This window comes from Stegodyphus dumicola, chromosome 1 (assembly GCF_044657685.1).
Source record: "Stegodyphus dumicola isolate Sdum_Otavi_A_Nest chromosome 1, ASM4465768v1".
NCBI classification, from domain to species: Eukaryota; Metazoa; Arthropoda; class Arachnida; order Araneae; family Eresidae; genus Stegodyphus; species Stegodyphus dumicola.
The window spans coordinates 36804567-36825370 of record NC_140768.1 but is presented as its reverse complement, the minus strand read 5'-3'; the positions used below and the strand labels follow the sequence as shown (position 1 = coordinate 36825370).

Here is a 20804-nt window from a genome sequence, read left to right as displayed (position 1 = left end):
ATTTCCACTTTTATTTTTTCGTGTATAATAATTATTATTTTTCAATATAATGGAGTGTAGTTAATTGATTTTAGTAATAAAATGATAGAACAGTTCAAAAAGGCCAGTTACCTCTATCCAAGGAACGGAGACCTTTTATACAGTAACTGCCAATTTAGCATTCTTTTGGCTACTGGTGCATAACAAATACACCAGTTCGCTCAGTTGGATATGCTAGTATGATGGATATGTTAGTACACTGATTATCATAAATTAAGGAAAAATCACAAAATTCACGATTACTGAAAAAATTACATGTAAAATTTTATGAAACTTACCCACAATATACAACACATAGTAAGGTATCAAACAGCATAAAAAGAAATTACCAGACAATTATGGTAGTATAGAAATTAGCATATGTATAAAATGAACGAATCAAAGATGTCAGTTTGCTATAGTAAAAGTACCTTCAATATGGAATATGATCGCCTCTAGAAGCAATACAGCGCATTCAGCGCTGTGTGATGCTTTCAATTATGCGGTCTATCAGTTCCACAGGAAGCGAGAGCCATCGCTCTTGCAAAGCAGTTGCAAGCGCGGCAAGGGTCTAAGGGGGTGGATTGAGAGCAGCTAGATGTCTCCCTAAAGCATCGCAAACGTGCTTTATAGAATTCAAGTCCGGGGATCGAGCTGGCCACTCCATGCGCATAATTGTTTCCTGTTGAAGATAATCATATACGATGCGAGCCCTGTGTGGTCTTGCATTGTCGTCCTGTAACAGGAAAGCATCACCTATTGCCCCTGCATATGGGCGCACATAAGCATCAAGGATGTCATCTCTATAAACATGAGCATTCATGGTTACCCTTGGAAAAACATGTAGGTCTGTGCGTGCATCCAAAGAGATGCCACCCCAAACACAGACATTGCCTTTTCGGTATGCATCTCTTTCACGGATGTTTGACGAATGATAACGGGTTCCAGGTTCTCTCCATATCAAATAACGCCTACTATCGCTTTCTAGACTAAACCTGGACTCATCCGTAAAGAGAATAGCCCTCCATTGCTCAGGCGTCCAGTGGACATGCTGTCGTGTCCACTGCAAACGGTCCCTCCTATGGTGTGACTTGAGCAGCACGCAAATGGTTGTTCGCCTCGCATGCAGACCACCTTCGTGAAGCCTTCTACTCACAGTTGACGTTGACACCAACCTTCCGGTGGCTGGAGCAAGGGAGGATCTAAGAAGAGTCAGAGTAGCGGTTCTATTCCTGAGTGCACATAATGTGAAATATCGGTCATCGGCGCTCTTCGTAGCAGTTGGCTGTCTTTGGCTGAACCTCCTACGTGCCGAATCTGTAATTTGAAATTCCCTGCAAAGTCTATGAACCACAGAAGGACTCACATTTAGCCATCTGCTACTTCTGTTTGACTTTGTCCTGCCTCTAGTCTCCCAATGGCTTTTTGTCGTAGTTCTGCAGGCAAATGATGCCTGGAGATCATTGTTACGAATTGGCTATCTCAGATTTCTGATGTCATTATCACAGTGAAATATGTGGGCTTGCTCTCAAACATGGACTTTTATGCTCCTCGCAGATGACGTATTCCGAGTGCAGCGCCACTAATTTGCATATTGGAGTTTTACTCAGCTACTCTTACTTGGCAACATATTCAAATTTTACACGGCTTGGCTTATTTTTGAGGGGGTTATCGCTATTTTTGTGATTTTTCTTAATTTATGATAACCAGTGTATTTAGAGAAAGCTGTTGGGTCTTCAGGTTTCCAGGTTTTGTAAAGAATGAGTGAACTATAAACGTCTTGATGAATTAATTACATTATAGTATTTTGAAATTGCTTGTGATTTTTAATGTAATTTATAGATGTATTTATAAACATTTTATATTTGAAATGTTTTAAAAACCTTCCATAAGCATGTAAAATTATGAGATTTGTTTATTTTCTTATTTTATATTAAAAAATTACATGACGTCCCATTTATTACTGTAGGGCAATGCAGAACTTTATTTTACAAAAGTTAAAAGATCTAACTTGAACATATAAGTTACATGCTTTAAATTTCAGTTTTTGTATATATTATTTATTTCAATTAACTATAATTTGAAGATTTAAAGGGCCATAAATTATAAATACAAACTTCGATAATTATACAATACTAGAGGCCAGTTACCTTTATTAAGGAACAAAGACTTCTATGTGCAATTGTATTTAAGCATTCCACAACCATCAACAAGTTGTTACGCTAATTTGCATTATAGAGGATTTGCCCATTTTTATCAAAGTTTACTTTTATTGAATGTTGTTACTTACCATGTATTAAGTTCTAAATTCCCTTTTATGTTGCTTTACATTTAAGAAAATGTGGATTTATGTAAGTGTTAAATAATTAATTTTAATTCAAATTTCATGAATCTGTAAAAGAAAGTGGTTTTTTTTTTTTTTTTTTTTTTTTTTACAACAACAATTTTTACGGAATATTTTTAAGCCAAGGACTGCAAAATATGACTATGATACTCAAGCAAATATTCCAAGAACTGCGAACTTTTACGGTTATTTCTTGAAAAAATTAGGACATATTTTACAGTATGTTTACAGAACCAACTTGTAGACCTTCAAAATTTCAGTAGCATTTTTATTTTGCATACATTCTTAAAAATATAGTCTACACGATTTTGTTATCTTAAAACATTTAGATCAAAATTTTATTATTATTATTATTATTTTGAAATTGTATTTCCTATGTTTCGCTACTGTTTAATGCTTTCCTCTAAAAAGCTTTTCTGTCGCCAAGCCTTTTGCTTTTTGAAGGGAGGGATATGTAAGACAAAAATTACGTAAATCAGCTTTATAATTTATTTTAGCAATAGGCGTTTAATTCCTCATTTTTAATTTGGGTATTTTGTCTCTTTATTCTAAAAACACTAACAGCATTTCTGGACTGCGTCATTTCCAGATTAATATCTTTGGTGGTCGTGCGTGCTTAATGCATGATATAATTAAAGAAAATAAGAGTAGACAATCTCCTATAACAAAAACATATATTAAATACTAAATTACAATTTAAATTACATTGCAGAGATCAACACAGAGCTCGGAACACAGTGCATGCTACCTTCGCGTACAGTTGTGTGACGAGAAGTCTGAGTGAGTAAAGATGTCGCTTTGCTGCTCCAATTAAGAACTGGATTTTACACGTGGCGCCATCTCATGAATAGAAGTTGAAGTATCTGTCGGAACGCCACAGTACTCCCCCCCCCAAGTACCATCGGTACGTTATAAGTACTTTGGGTTAAATTTAACCTTTCTTCCAGATCTGGTAGTTTTAGGTTGCTCTTTAACGGGATGTAAGCTTTCTTCCGGGAGTGATGTTGATGAGGAAGTTGTTGGATCTTGCATTAGAAATGCTGGTTTGAGACGATCGATTCCAATCACTGATTGTTTGCCATTGCAGATGATGGTGAAATGTTTCGGTGTTCGTTTGACAACTTTGAATGGACCATCATATGAAGGTGTTAAAGTTGGCTTAATTGCATCGTTGCGCACGAATACGTGCGAAGATGTCTCAAGCGCAGGATGTACAAAATAGCTTGGCTGGTTATGCGAAGATGCTGGGTTTGGCGAGATATTGCTCATGGTCTCACGTAAACGTTGAAGGAATGTTGGAGGGTCGATAACTGGAGTAGATTCTGGGTGAAAGAATTCACCTGGCAGACGGAGGGTTGCACCATATAACATTTCAGCACAAGTGCTACCAATGTATTCTTTGAATGCTGTGCGAAGACCAAGCAAGACTAGGGGTAAGGCCTCTGTCCAGTGTGTGCTACTGTGGCACTTCAGACCTTGTTTGAGAGATCGGTGAAAGCGTTCCACCATCCCATTTCCAGATGGATGGTATGGTGTTGTGCGAATATGGCGAATGCCAAGAAGAGAGGTGAGGGATGCGAACAAGTGACATTGAAATTGTCGGCCTTGGTCAGTAGTGATGGTGGTAGGCATGCCAAATCTTGAAAGCCACTGGGAGATGAATGCTCGAGCTACAGTTTCAGCGGATATATTTTCAATAGGAATGGCTTCAGGCCATCTTGTGTACCGATCAATACAAGTGAGGAGGTAAGTGTAACCATTTGAAGGAGGCAATGGGCCAACCAAGTCTAAGTGTACATGATCAAAGCGTCTTGCTGGAAGGTTAAATTGTTGAATGGGACTGTGAGTGTGACGGGATACTTTACACCGTTGACATCTAATACATGAACGAGTCCATTCTGTGATGTCTTGATTCATCGCTGGCCAGACAAATCTGTCTGCGATCAGCTTTTTGGTGGCACGGATTCCAGGATGTGCCAAATTGTGCAAGGCATTAAACACTTCACGTCTAAAATTGACAGGAATATAGGGACGTATTCTATTGTTCATTATGTCACAGTAAATTTTAAGCGTTGGATCAATGTGCAGCGGTTGTAACTGAAGGGAGGTTTGTGGATTTGAGATTAGGTTCTTGAGTTCCTCATCATGCAATTGAGCTTTTGCAATTTCAGAGAAATCTGGGGTAGTGAGGTTGATATTGTTTACCCGAGACAAGGCATCAGCGACACAATTATCCGTACCAGAGACATATCTGATATCTGTACTAAACTGGGCGATGAAATCCAGATGTCGAAGCTGACGAGGAGAACATGAGTCAGAGTTTTTTCTAAAAGCGAAGGTTAATGGTCGATGATCGGTGAAAATGATGAAGTCGTGTCCTTCCAAGTTGTGCCGGAAGTATTTAACAGCACAGTACACAGCAAGTAGCTCCCTGTCATATGTGTTGTATTTCCTTTCTGCAGTAGTAAGTTTTCTGGAGAAGAATGCCATTGGGGAAAGTCCTTTAGTGGTATGGGCTTGAAGCACTGCTCCTATGGCCGTGTCAGATGCATCTACCATTATAGAGAGCTGATCACTAGGTGAGTGATAAGAAAGTGTGGCTGCATTTGCCAGATCGTGTTTGCATTGCACGAATGCTGCAGATGCAAATTCAGTCCAAGGGACAGCTCGTTGATCGTTTTTTTTTGCTATTCTTCAGAAACTCATGTAGGCTGGCTTGTGTTTTTGCGGCATTTGGCAGAAAGCGTCGGTAGAAATTTAACATTGCTAGAAAACGCTTCAGTTCAGAGATGGTTTTGGGCTGAGGTAGGTCGTTAATTGCTTTGACTCTTTCCGGTAAAGGTTTGACTCCATTCTGGGTGATAAGACATCCAAGAAAGGAAACTGAGGGTTGACCAAGTACACATTTGGATGGATTTAGTTTTAATCCATGATCTTTAAGGCGAGTGAAAATCTGACGCAGATGTTGAAAATGTTCTTCCGCATCTGTAGATGCAACCAGGATATCATCAAAATATGGAATGCAGAAATCGAGGCCAGACAGTACTTGGTGTATGAAACGCTGAAATGTTTGGCCAGTATTGCGAAGGCCAAATGGCATATATAAGTACTCAAAGAGACCAAATGGTGTAGTCACTGCGGTCTTGGGCACATCTTCAGCATGCACTGGGATCTGATGATATGCTCTGGCAAGATCGAGGGTAGAAAATATGTTTGTTCCATGAAAAAGATGGGTACAGTCTTGGATATGTGGGACTGGATATCTGTCAGGGACTGTGACGGCATTAAGTCGACGATAATCTCCACAAGGCCGCCAGTCACCATTAGACTTTTTAACCATGTGAAGTGGACTGGCCCATGGACTTTTAGATGGGCGAATGGTTCCGTGTGCTAGCATGAATTCAAATTCTTTGCGAGCAGCTTTTAACATCTCTGGAGAAAGACGACGAGGCTTGGAAAATACAGGTGGGCCATGTGTTTCAATGTGATGATACACTTCTGGCTGATGAGTATGCTGCCCTGATTTGGATGGGTTTAAAATGTCAGGGAATTCTGCTAATAACCGATGAAACCGTGTGCTGCCCGATAAAACACTTATGTTGGTAGGTACGTTCGATATGTGAGAAGATTGGCCCTGTGATGTCAGCTGAGTTGTAGCATCAATTAAGCAATTATTCTTGACATCCACTAGAAGGTGGAAATGTGTCAAGACGTCGACACCAATAATTGCTTGAGTTAAATCCGCAATAATAAAAGGCCAGTTGAAAGTCCGGCGCAAGTTTAAATCAAGTGTCAATAGTTTGGTGCCGTAGGTTGCACTTTGGGTACCATTGGCTGCATACAGTACAAGTTTATTTAGTTGGTGAGCATTTGTTTTAGTTCTCGGGAGCACTGATATGTCAGCTCCAGTATCTACTAGAAAACATAACTGAGTTGAACGATCAGCCAGTACTATTCTGTCGATGTGGCGGACATTCTGTTGGCCAGCAGAAGACCGCCCATTTAGTTTCCCGCTTGTTCAAAAGTGCATGGAGGGGCACACTTGCGAACTTGATCTCCAAAATTCATATGATAAAAACATATGCCACTTGTGGGAACTTTGTACTGCGTTCGAGTATTGTGACGAGATCGATTCCTGCTTCGAGCACGAAATTTATTACGTGGGCCCTGATTTGATCGATTATATCTCCGTGAAGCATGAAGACTTGTAGAGAGTTCAGATACTTTTTTGGTCAATTCAGCCACTTGTTGTTCGAGGGATGAACTGGAAGGTGCAGCATTAGCAGCACTGACATAAGCTGGAGTAACAAGTTCATTAATTTTGTCAGCCATTGCTGCTAAACGGGTTAGATCTTCATTGGAAGCAGCAAGAATTATTTGTATGTTATTAGGGAGACGCGAAAGCCATAGTGACTTCAACAAGTCGTCACTAAAATGGCTTCCTGCCAGATCACGCATTCGTGACAGCAAGTATGAAGGTCGCTGATCTCCAAGTTCAAGTCCTTGTAGTAAAGTACGTATTTTTGAAGATTCACTTTCTGAATAGATTTCAATGAGCCGCTGTTTCAGTTTGGAGTATTTATCACAATCAGGTGGTTTGAGAATTAAGTCATGCACTGAATTCAGAATATCAGACTCAATTGCTGCAACTACATGGTTGAATTTTGTAGAATCCTCACTAATGCGAGCGATAGAAAATTGTGCTTCGATCTGAGCGAACCACAATGAAGGATTATTTTTCCAGAAAGGCGGTGGCTTCACCGCAACGCGTGTGATTTGTGGCTCTGGTGGAATATCGTCGGGCATACTGATAGATAATTTTCACTTTAATTAATAAACACTTATCAGCACAAATATTGTAGCATGAAGATACACTATTGATATTTTACCATGATAACAATAAATATTTTAACCATGCAGAAAAAATTTACGTAACGATACACACACAAATAATACAGGGTCAGCAATTACACACACAAATAATATTTTACCGAAATGCATTTGAAAAGAAACCCTTATTTGAGAAAAAAAAATGATGCGTTCATTTTGTATTGCGCACGCACAATATCACCACTTCACAATGAAAGGCACTTTCGAAGGAAAAATGAAATCACTCCTGTAGCACATGGGAAAAAATTCACTACTTTCGAACACTGAGAAAAGAATTTTGCCGTAGCACGTTGCACAAAAGTTACTGATGTGGCACATTTAGCGAAAATCACTGTTGTAGCACATTTGTCGTTGAATGATCGAAGAATTATTGCACGACTGGCGAAGTCAGCGGAACGGAACAGATCACATTGATGATTTGCTGAAGCTCCTTGCGATGATATGCACGACTTTGAAAAAAACACAAGCAATATATATCAATACTTCTAGAAATAATTGAAGGGGTACGTTGTAGCATACGTTTAATGTCCATATTCGTTGTTATTTTTAGTCAGTTCTTCAGAATGCCTTGGATGCACGTGGCTTAGGGTCGTTGAAAATCCATTCTCAGTAGCGTGCTCAGTCAAAAGGTCACCACTTTTGGTGGTCGTGCGTGCTTAATGCATGATATAATTAAAGAAAATAAGAGTAGACAATCTCCTATAACAAAAACATATATTAAATACTAAATTACAATTTAAATTACATTGCAGAGATCAACACAGAGCTCGGAACACAGTGCATGCTACCTTCGCGTACAGTTGTGTGACGAGAAGTCTGAGTGAGTAAAGATGTCGCTTTGCTGCTCCAATTAAGAACTGGATTTTACACGTGGCGCCATCTCATGAATAGAAGTTGAAGTATCTGTCGGAACGCCACATATCCATCTTGCATGTCTTGCGTAACACTGATAACGTAGTTAATTGGGTTTGGTTTTGTTTATTAGGTTACGACAAAGCATTCGAGGGCTATCTGCCTTAAGGGGGGATGTCTTCGTGGAGGACTTTTTAAGGGAAACTGGCTCGTATACAGTTAATTGGGAACCTAAACTCTGAGACCTGACGCCTTAAACCAAAACCTTTCTCTTAACAGACTGCTATATTGGATACATGCGAACTTTCAGCTTGAACTTCTGTACTGCCTGGTCGCTGTTTCTTTGTGCTCGATTCCTGTCGCAATAATAAAAAAAATGTAAATGCTCTTGAATAGGTTCAACTAGAGTACAAAGTGAACTGTGGCCACAAATATGAATTCACGTAAATGTGGAATTTAATCCGGCTCGACTTCTTTTACTTCAAAATGGATCGACGCTCTAAACATCACGTATCTACACCAAACAACATTGCTAGGCTTCTACGTCTCAGTGGTTTTACATCAGTACTTCTAAATCTTGCTTTTATTACACACACAGATATATATATATATAAAGAGAGAAACATATAGTCATAGACATATATATATATGTGATGTACCAGCTTTTGTCCGGAATAAATAGAATGCTGAAGAATCATAAATGTAGTCGCAGCTTAAATAATCAGACGATAAGTTTAAAAAACAGGATCCATTATTTATTATTCAGGAGAAAATAGCAGTTACGAAAATCAGATATCCGGAGTAAATAAAAGAATTACTAATAACTTTTTGTATGAAGTTTACTGCTTCGTGACATTTAAGAAAAAGCCCCGATATTCCTTTTGCGAGTCTTTTTATAGCCTCTGGAAAGGCGGAGCTTCCATGAAATGACGTCAGCCTAGTCAGCCAATCCAGTTCGCTTGAAATATCTCGAGAACATTCTATAACTGTACGTGTAGAAAAAGCATGAAAAACAACTTGACTACAGGGCTGTGAATTTAATTCCACGTACTTTCAAATAACAGAACGTCGCCATTAAAAATGAAAAGAACATACAGTTAGAATTTTAAGTGTATTCTTGACTATGGAATTTTATTATTACAAATATATATAAACACATAGACATATATATATATATATATATATATATAAAGCCGTAGAAACCTACAAATAAATTCTATTCTACTTCCTAAGACTGAAAAAAAAAATTCATAAAATTGGAAGACTAAAAATGTAACTTGATTTGGCAAAGCTTGAGTTAAAATTAGGAATATTAAAAATAGCTATATAATTTTAATTTTTCTTTCAATGTATATGTGTCAGATATAAAGTATGTCAATGCGAATTATAATTTAAATTAGCAATAGCCTCTTAATTTTAATTTTAGGTATTTCACTTTGCTATTCTAAAAGTAGAAATAACGTTTTCTGAACTGTGTCATATCGAGACTAATCCATATCGTATTACTTCCATATAACGTTGATGACGTAACTGAAACTAATAACAATTTTACAGCTTTATTAATTATCCATTTAAATGCATTGAAATCGAAACCAACTCATTCTGAATTAAGATTTCATACTGAATATAAGGCATTTTGCTTCTACCTGTGCTCTTGCTAAGACGCTGCTTTCTTCCTCTCGTAACAATATCTAAACTGTAACTGCCGTGGAATAAGCAGGATTAATGAGGCTGCACTGAATACATTGGTATATTAGAATTTAAGTATTTCATTATTAAAAATTAATCAAATTGTTATTATACTTATTTGTTTCATTTATTAATACGCATAATTAAGTATTTGCTTACATATTCAGTTGCCCACAACACTAATTAAAAAGCATAATCTCGCAACTGTCAGCAATCTAGGAAAATTCAGAATAGCTTTTGGTGATCTTTCATTTTGAATGGAAATAACATTTCGCGGTTATTTGCATGTAAAGGCATTTAGAATGGCATAAAGCGATGAAGAAGTCCAAAAGCCAATTGAATTAACATATATAAAATACACTATAAAAAAGCCGTATTTCTTGAAAATGGTCAAGCGAATAAATTTGCCTGGATTAATATACACTGACTACCAATAAGTATTTGGACACCTATGCAAATGACGATATCTGCGGTCCTCAGGTACGTCACGGATTCCGCCGGTCTATATCGTGTAGGAAACAGCATCGGCTTTAGTCGCATGCAAGATACCTCTCAGTTCGGAGCTCTCTGATTTCGAGAAAGGTATAATTATCGGGTATCACAAATGTGGCCGATCCTTAAGGGACATATCTAGCCATCTGAAGTACCCAAAATCGACAGTGGCCTATGTGATTAAGAAGTGGAAGGTGAGCGGTTATTGTCGGAATGTGCCCCGAGTCGGCAGACCAACGAAACTGGGAGATAGAGACCGACGAGTGCTGTCCAGAGAAATTCGGAAGAACCGCACCCAACCGATGGCTCTCATCCGCGAGGAGTTTCAACAGGCATCCGGAAGTATTGTTTCAATAAATACCATCCGTAAGGAAGCACATCTGCTTGGGTTTGTTTCATGGTCGTGCTGCTGCCCATAAGCCTTTGATCACAAAGTCCAACTGCGCTGCTCGGTTAATGTGGTGCGAAGCCCATCGAAATTGGACCGTAGATCAGTGGAAACGGGTTCTTTGGAGTGACGAATCAAGGTTCACCCTTTACCGTTCGGATGGCAGGGTCTGGGTCTGGCATCTACCTGGAGAACGTCTCTTGCCAGAATGCATTGTGCCAACAGTCAAGTTCGGCGGAGGTGGAATTATGGTCTGGGGGTGTTTCTCCTGGTATGGGCTGGGACCCTTGGTCCCCATTCATGGTAAGCTCAACTCCGATGCCTACTGCACTATTTTGGATGACAATGTGCTTCCTACGTTGTGGCAGTTTTACAGGTTGGACCCCTGTTACTTTCAGGACGACAATGCCAGTTGCCATGTTTCGACGTTAACCAAGACTTGGTATGGTGCCAATGGAGTTCATCGAATGGACCCTATCGAGAACCTCTGGGACGAGTTGCATCGCCGAATTCAGGGGTGCACTACCCGTGCAAAATCGGTGAAGGAACTTCTATGTCTTCTCCAAGCCGAGTGGAAGAAAATACCACTAGCTGTCATACAAAGACTTGTGGAAAGCATGCCCCGGAGGGTCCACGCTGTAATTACCTCTCGTGGAGGCTCTACCAACTATTGATTTTGAATAAAGTTAGTTTTTCTTTTCTATCAGAGGTGTCCAAATACTTATTGGTAGTCAGTTTATAACATTTCAGATGTATTTATTAGTTTTTATTGCTTATGTGTCCTTGAATTAGATTCTATTAGATTATTCCATAATCGCAATAGAATAATTATGGTGACAGAGTCCTTGACTGCCAGTGCCCTTAATCTGTTGAATTATGTGTATCACTTATACTCTCATTTAAATTTTAAATTAGTTATTTAAAATAATTTTATTACAATAACTTAGAACTGATGGTTACAAATACTAGGTATAAATTTTTTTATTTGTCCAGATATGAACAAGCTCTTATTGACTAGAAACATTTGTGAGGTTTATCTATTTATTTTTAACTAATAGTAATTTTAATTTAGCATTTTCCTAGTACTCTCTTTTCACCCTCACTTTTCACACTCACAGAATGCAAATGAGACAGTGAGAGTTTATTCAGATTAAGGTAGAATGAAGTGCTATTTAAGCAAGAGCTTCGAAAGTTAGTTTTAGACATCTTCGATCCTGGACTTACTGTACTGCACTCATTCTACTTGAAGCACCCTTCTATGGCATACGGTAGTTCTGACAGCCGGAACATAGCATGAACTTCATGCTAATCTCGGCATACAGTGGAAGTTGGAGTTAGTTTTAGAGCGTGTCTGCTTATTCCAGGCCACGTTGTGCTGTGATTATTAGAGACTTACGTTAGCGGCGTTGAATGTTCTAGCCATTTGGCTTTGTCTAGCTGGTTTACTACAAACCAAAGCTCTTCCTGCGCGTTAAAGTATTCTGTGAGCCGTTAGGCTAACCTACACATAAATTTGTATTTATTACGTATTTCTGTTAAAGCCATAAGTGTTGGCTTCTTGTAACCCAAGTTGGGGCATGTGCTAATTTTATGATTGAATAAAGGGTCTTAAACATCCTTCTTCTGATCTGTGTTTAGTTTCAGAAGGACTTAAGATAATTAATTCTTCAAAGACCTTTAAACGTTTATGTTTACAAAAGAGACACAGACTTTATACATTCAAAACATACATTTAATACTTACCGAGCCCTGGTACAGCCAAAATCAGGATTTGAGTAAGAGCCATGTAGAACATATGCGGTTCTACTCCATATGCAGACTGGTAAATTATAGCTGGTAGTAATAAGTTCATCAAGATTCCTGTTTTGGCAATCGTCGTGTAGCTATGGAAAGCTGGGAATTTGAGGTCGAAAATGCCCAATACGCAACCAAATACAAACAGAAGAATAGTATAAGGAAAATGAAATTTCTTCATCGTCTCTCGAAGAAGCACTGCAAGAAACATAGGTATTAGAGCAGAAAATGCATCTGTGATAGTCTTGTTAAACTAAGTATCTCAAATGAGCCAAAAAATTATTAGTATACAATAGTGTGGGTGTCAAGAAAACAAACCCATTTTCATACATAAACATTTATTTTAAATATCAGAAAATACATAAAATTATTACGAAAACTCTTAAAAAATGGAAGCAACGTTGAGAAATATGGTGAATTAGATGGGTACCTTTCCCTTATGCACCTGCCATGCCTTTTTGGCGCCTGAGAAAGAGAAGCCAAACGCACTCGAGACAGAATGATAGTGCCTTTTGGGTTATAGTTATACGTGTATATGTGCATCTATACACAATTCTCATAGCTAGAAATTGTTCGCAATTAAAAAGGACAACCAAAATGTGTGGCAAGTTCATAAGGGAAAATTACCATTAGATAGATAGCTGCCTACCATTTCTTTCCTGATAACTGTTATCATTTTTCTAGCACCCATATTTGTGTTATGTGTTAAAGGCAATGAGAAGGCTAAATGCTGGCAAAGAGGCTGCTATGGGTAATGCCGGGGATGCGTTCGCTATTCAGGCTTCAAAAAGAATTGTTATTGATAAAAACAAGGGTTTCTGCTATGTTTGTTGAAAAGAGAAATGGAACATTCTGGGAAAAAAGGAAAAATTATTTGCTGAAGTTTCTAAAAATATGAGATTAGAAAAATACATACTATTTGTTAAGAAATCCTGATCCTGTTTGCACTGCTATCAATAGTTATCAAAAACTTACAAAAATAATTTTGGTACTTTTCCGTTTTGCCAGCGCAAGCGATAAAGTCGCCAATAATGGTACAACCGATGCCAAACGGAATATTCTCGCTGGTAACCTTTTACGCCTCATTCAGATAGTTCAGTTTTATGTCTAAAGCCATTTTCGGAAATTAAATCAATTAGGATGCAATCACAGCGCTTACCCGAAGCCGAAAATATAGAAAAGGTAAAGTCAAGGGTTAAATTCATCAATTCTAATGAGAATGCATTAGCGAAGTAAAGCACTGCAGTTTTACATAATTTCTGAGTAAGCTATTCGTACGAATTGAAGTATTTCTTGCATTTAAACTTGTGTTCCAAATTAAGATTTAACTTGAAATTAATGTAGATAATTACTGAGAGCATTATACTTTTGTAGAGTAGTATACATGAGATGAGATCGCTTGGGGTCACGTGATATGAACCGGCGAAACAGGATGTTGAACCATGAAAGCATAGTAAATTCTTAAATTAATGTCTTTTTATAAATTTATTGTCTTTATTTATTGGCTTTTTATAAAATTTTAAGCGATATTAAAATGTTTATACCTTCAAAAAAAAAAAAATCTTAGGACTAACATTTTTTTAATATTTTTTGTGTGTATAATGTATGTTGTCGCCAATAAAGTCTGCTTGGCGAGATTTGCGCCGGCGAAACAGAAAAGTACCATAATTTTTTTCTTAATTGAAGCTGCAGTATGGAAATTATATGAAAGAGAAGAAATTTAACATGAATCAATTATCACTAACCTCCGGCAAGCAGAATAACGCAGACTAATTCCACGGAATTCATAAATGCATGAGTATTCTCTTCGTAAATTTCCGTCTCATTCTTTGTCTTGTTCTCTAATACTTTTGAAATCCAGAATTCTGTGGTTTTATTTAGACTAGCTGGATTCATTTCCTCCTTTTCTGGAAAATATTAATTTGTATTTAGGTTTAATTTTAAAATTAGCAAGGAAAATGTGTTCTGGAATAAACTATTAGAAGGTAACTTAAAAATTAGCTAAAGCAACAACATTGTGTTTGGTATAGTATTTAATTGCTCTTTCAAAAATGTTTTATTGCTTTATTAAAAAATCTGTTGTGAACACCACATGACTTCCATGTACGGAATATTAAACTATACACATTTTTGCTGTATTTCATTTATTATTATTTCCTTGAATTTCATAGAGATATGTTTCACATTCAATTAATTCAGTTCTCACTTCGCGCATACATAAAATCTCAAAACATCTTCATTAAAAAATTGTAAAGTACAGAAAAACCTAAAACACCAAATGCAGGTAAAAAAAAAAAAGATTTACAATTAAAATTAGAGTTTCCACGCAAAAACAAGCAATTCAGCTGACGGGCAGGAAGACAGATTTTTCGGTGCATAAAACTGAAAGTTTAGTTTTCGTCCCACTCGACAAAAAGACACTGAAATTGGTGCACAAACTGACTTAATTCACTGGTTTACTAAGTGTTTCAAAAGTAAATAAATGGCAGCTTCGTTAGGGTTAGTACCACTTAAACAACTTTTAAACTGTTCATAATTCTACTGTTACAAACATATAAGAGTAAAGAAACTGAGCCTATTAACAGAGCGGATATATATATATATATATGTACATACATTTATATACGTTTGGTGCGGCCGATTGCAACCAAAATACGACGTGCACATCTACATGTTATAAAAATTTCAACGTTCTGAGGCTACTCGTTTTTGAGTTATGCGAGATACGTATGTGCAGACGCCACGAAATATTCTCTTCAGAATTCATTTTAACGCAGTTTTATAATTTTTTTGGAGGAAAAGCGTCCTTTATTCGCTCCTTACGTACAGATATCACTCAGAAACATCATTAAATTGCATTCGATAGCGGTCAAAATGGATATTTTCGATGAAATATGATGCCTGAAAATTTTCGCTATTACAATACTTCCTTTTTACTTCGTACAAGGAAGTAAAAAGTAAGAAATTAAAAATGCAGAATCCTTTTCCAGAAATTTAGTTTCTTGATTGTCAGTATCAGTTTTTGTTAAGCAGCCAGTTATTCCGAAAAAGAAAAAAAGAATCGATAAACATTAAGATAATCCATAATCATAGCATTTTTCATGCGAAGCGTGACATAATCGTTTCAGGCAGCGGCCACGAAGTTAATGACTTAGATATATTGTAAAACGTACTGGGATTAGTTCGGGATTTGTTAATTTACAAAACAGTGTTTCATTTGAAATGAACTAACACACTTTAGTAACAGAAGAAAAACCAAAGTATTTATTAACATCCCATGGTTGCCAAATTAAATTTAAGTTCAGTATTACGTGTTGTATTCTTTCACCCTTTGCAGTCGGAGCCTACTGAGGGTGACCTATTAACAACTCGAAGGCAATTATTCGCTGAAATGCAGATTACGAATTACGCAATCCCAAAATAAAATTTATCAAAATATGCAAAACTTTGCTGAGATGGTTGACCTATGCAGTTTCAGCTTTTCAACAAGAACTTCGTTCAGCTTTTCAAGGTCTATTTATTTTAGGCTGCAGTCTTTGACTTCTAACCTCTTTGACTTTACTTTAGGCTATAACTCTGTTTTTCCAAGTTATATAGTACTTTATAGTACCAAAGAGTATAAATAAATATATTTTATACATGTGTTGTTATCTTCCGGTTAAAGCTTTTATGCCTTTAGTTAAACTGCATGCAATGGTTGTAAAATTATCAACAATTTAAATGTTGTTTACGTTCGGCTAAGCCTATCCTTTTTACCGTAGCAGCTATGCTCGTTTACATTTGACACTAAGCAGAATAATGAATTAAGTCAGCTTCTACAACTTCAGAGTCTTTTTATCGAGTAGGACCCAAAATAAACTTTCACTTTTTTGGACCGAAAAATCTACCTTCTTGTCCGCTGCCGCATTGCTTGTTTTTGCACAGAAACTCTAATTTAATTTTAAAAATTGCTTTTTTAATTATTTTAACTGTACTTGGTGTTTTATATTTCTCAATTTTTGATAAAGATATTTTGAGATCAAATCTTGGTACATAAATTATGTTTTAATTCTTTTATGTCATTTCAACGGAAAGCTTTCAAGTAAAAGCAAACGTTCAAAACGTTGCGTTGACATATGATTTTCTTCCATAATCATTTTAATATACGGTGAGAAATTACCTCCGAACGGTATGCTACACTTACTACGTCACCTCAGAGGAGACAACCGAGTGCAAAAGGACAAACCCTGGATACTTGTTAGATCTGTTGGGGGGGGGGATGGAGAATTCCTCTTTCTATCCTCAGAAAGAAAATTCTAAGCTCGATCAAAATCTCACAATGAATGAAAAAGTTAATAAATAAAAAATTCAAGTTTGCTGTAACTGGCGGGATGTAGTCCACTTGTCGAAATCGGAAACCGGTCAGTTTTCTTTGTTTATTGATTACAACACTGCACCTATAGATACCTGAAGGAGGATATATTCATGGAAGTCTTTAAAACTAGCTCCTACTGATGTTAGTTATGATGAGAAACGTGAAATGACATGCAAGCAGTAGTCACTCGCGAATTCACCGGGAACCGAATACAGAACGGCCATCCACTATTTTAGTGTGGTGATGACTGGTGGATTAAAAAAAATACTAGTTCTAGGATCATCTAACATTAAGCAACGATCAAACTGATAATTTATCATTGGGGGTTAGAACTGGAACGTGATATATAAATGATAAACTGAAAATGTATCATTTATATTACTAACTCGTTCTAGAGATTTAAATTCTTGTTAAAAAGTGCATTTTAAATTTTTCATGCAGTTTTAACAAACTATATTTTTTATAAAAGCAAAAAGGTTAGCACAACCTATGATTTACAAACTATATCAAAAATTTACATGAATTTAGAGGACTTTAAAGTGACTGTGTATTTGCTAAACCATGCTTTTTGGCAGCATTATTTTTTAACTCGATGTTACTAATTGTAAGCGTCACTTTAGTTGGAGATGAAATTTATTCATGAAATATATTTTTGAAGGAATAATGCAAAATATTATGTAATTCAAACATTTTCATGTGTAAAGTAACGTACTATCGGCCTGTTCTACTTTTATTGTACTTTTTCTACAAATTTATATACAGTTATTATATAATGGTCAGAACATTAAATAACGGAAAATGGCGCATTGAATATATGAAGCTTAATACAAATTAAATCATTTGTTTTTCGTTTTCTTTAAATTTCGAGTTTTTTTTTAAAATTTCTATCTAGGTTAAAATTGAAATTATTTATTGGTCTTTTCCATATTTATTCCGGGATGTTTGACGTAGCCGCATTTGTTTCTATCCTACCTTTTTGTTTCAAAAAAGCTAAATATATATTCAGAGGAAAATTAAATTAGAAAATATTCAAAAATCAGAAAAATTGTTTTGTTAAATTACGGAGACCTTTGACACTAACTATGTAATACAAGATAAAAAAAATGAAGGATAAATGACAATATTAGTTACTCAAAAAAATATCGCAACTACCTTAGTAGAAGTCGCGAGATTTTCAGAAATCGCTAAACTCTTGCAACCATGCTTATAATAGTTTTTTAGGTAAAAAATCCGTTGTAGCCTGAAAATTCACCTTTTTCTTTTGTAAAAGTTCCCAGACTGCGCCAAGATGGTTGCGCTAACACCTAAGTACTCTTTACCGTTCAGTCGTCTACAATACCCCCCGGGGGTCGACGTAGAGAATTCTGCGAAGCTACTGGCTAGGATCTGTACCTAGGCAGTCTCGCCCACGGGGGTATAAAATTTATGAACTTGGTGGTTCTGAAGGCTCTGGGAAATGTCACTTATTGGCCGGCCCCGGAGTCTGGCACGTCCTAGCGCGGCGTGGTACTAGTAACCCGGGGGGTAACCCTCGGGGTCGCTGGGTAATGTCCCGCTGCGACGGGCTCGCCCAAGCGATTGGTAGGAGCATTAGACGACCGGTGCTGCCTGGGGCCAATCTCCAGGTGGTGCGCTGCTCTCCTGGAGGGCAATAGTGGAGGTTGAACCTCCACGACGTGTCCAAAGGGAGAGTGGACCGGTAGTGAGCTTAAGTGCTCGGAACAGGGAATGCCAAAATACTATAGTCTACAATGCGCAAATTTCAGATGTAGCCAATGGCTTCTGAAGTGGCTGCCTTAATATGAAAGTTCTTTTAGAGTTACTATACAGTTGAGGGTTTAAAGCTGGCTTTGATAAACACTGATGATAGGTGGACATTATTGGTGACTGTTTTAAGACCATAAGGTACCATATTTAGTTGATTATTGCCTTTACAATTGTCTCCAAACTCATACCCTCAGCTAAAGATTAACCAAAATAACATATTTTAAATAAAATTAATAAGCTTGAAAATTCTTTATGCTATATTTCCTATGTCAATAAATCAAATGCATAATAACGCAATATAAATTTAAATTTCCATCGTATAAACAAAGATTTAAATCTCAGTTGTAAAGAACCATTTTCAAAGAAGAATGAAATATATAATTTATACCTGATCACAATAAAACCTATACAGTTAATAAGTCTTAAAAATAAAATCGGGGGAATATACTTACTTTATTTAGTAATTCTTTATAATATTTTTCGCTTCTGCATATATTTACTAGCAAAACTTCATTCTGGTAAAATATTCATTTGATTTCTTCTCGAAAAATGTATATAACGAGCTTCACTTCTGTAAGAAAATGCGGGATTAAGATTAAATTGCTACATTCGTATCGATGTCATGCAGCTATATTTTTAACCAGTTTTAAAAGGCAACAATTAAAGCAACGCATCTGCTTTAAATTAGCAACGATGATAATAACTATGTTGGTTGTCACGAGACTTGATATGCAATAATATAAGACTTTATATATGCAATAATTTCGGCAGTTTTATGACAGCCATATCTATCATTTAATTTCTAATTTAGGAGACAACGATTTCTCGATTGAACAATCAATTAATTGCCTGCAGCACTAAATTTGATAATATTCGTCTGAAGGTCTGCGGTTTTTTTTTCCCAGGAAAAAAATGATAGTTCGCTTGAAAAAGCTCTAAAAATTTTCAACAATTTCAATTATTTTTTTACACCTTCGAAACCGGAGACACTTAAAAATACTCTGATTTTGCTTAAAAGCAATTTTAACGACAAATAAATGGTGAAACAGCTTTCGTGAATATGCTGGGTGTGAAAATATTGTAAAAATAATATCCCAGTGTAGAATTTGCTCTATTGGAAAATCAAAATATTCATAAAGATAGCATAAAATACATTCGGCACAAAATTAAGAAGCATAGGAAAGTAACTATGTATATTTTATAAATGATATGGTGCCAATTATATTCAGTTTTGCTAACTGTTAAGCTTAATTTAGCCATTGTCCTATCTTCTCTTTGATTCATATCACATATATTCACTCAAATCATAATGTTATGCAAATTATAGCGCTCGCAAGAAAAATTAGAAAAATTAAAAAAGGTTAAATGCGAACATAAGCGGAAGCGTAATGGCAAACCGCACATTGAGTTGAACAGTGTTAAATGAATGTCGCATACTGCGCATGCTCAGAAAAAAATTTGGCGTAATTACTATGTTGGCGCGATTTGAAAAGAAGATAAGTACGGTATATGGTAGATGTACCGCCATCTGATTGTAAACAAATTTACCGTTTAAATCTTCCTACAGTGTAATCTAAATGTATAATGTTTTACTGTGTAAAATACGATATATATATATATATATTTTCCTGTACTGCTCCAACAACTGGAAACCTGAATGATACGATCAAGTATAAATTCGATTGAAGAGTGCAAAAAATGGTTAAAGGAAGTCAGCGTAAATACAAATGCCCACTGGGATAGCGCAAGAGCTTAAAACCAAATGCTATTGCAAGATTGCTTTCAGGTATGTATATATTTTCCCATTTCAGTAAATTTGATATGTTATTTATAAGTATGTTTATGTATTATGTCACAGTAACATCTTTCTTAACACACATACAGTTCATTAACTTTTTTTTAACATTTCCTAAATTTCTATATAATGTAACATTAAGAAAAAAGTTTTAAGGAATGATTTGTTTCCTTACTGTTCTAATTCTTTCGAAAAGAAACATCATTTTCAAGAAACTTCAAAAAGAAAACTATTAGTATTTACAGCGTAATTTTATCACAGCTAAAATTGGTGCAAAGTACTTGGTCTTTTATCTCAAAATATGCTGAAATGTTTTGGTTGAAGTTAATATGATATAAAATAATGTAATGAACTCGCAATGCAATGAATTCTATTCAATAGGAAAGCCTGATGAAATATTAAATGTAACAAGTTCTATTTT

At 36.3% G+C, this 20804-nt stretch overlaps 1 protein-coding gene across 1 annotated transcript in view; it reads right to left on the bottom strand.

The window, feature by feature from the left end:
* The window catches only part of LOC118181951 (sperm-specific sodium:proton exchanger-like), a 98448-nt gene extending 79300 nt beyond the window's left edge, over nucleotides 1-19148 (bottom strand). The window contains exons 1-3 of the mRNA XM_085813982.1: nucleotides 19041-19148; nucleotides 14213-14374; nucleotides 12417-12665 (exon numbers count right to left, since the gene is read on the bottom strand). Coding sequence (XP_085670108.1) covers nucleotides 12417-12665; nucleotides 14213-14363 — 400 coding nt within the window. The 5' untranslated portion in view covers nucleotides 14364-14374; nucleotides 19041-19148. The remainder of the gene's footprint in view (nucleotides 1-12416; nucleotides 12666-14212; nucleotides 14375-19040) is intronic.
* Nucleotides 19149-20804: the final 1656 nt, after the last annotated feature.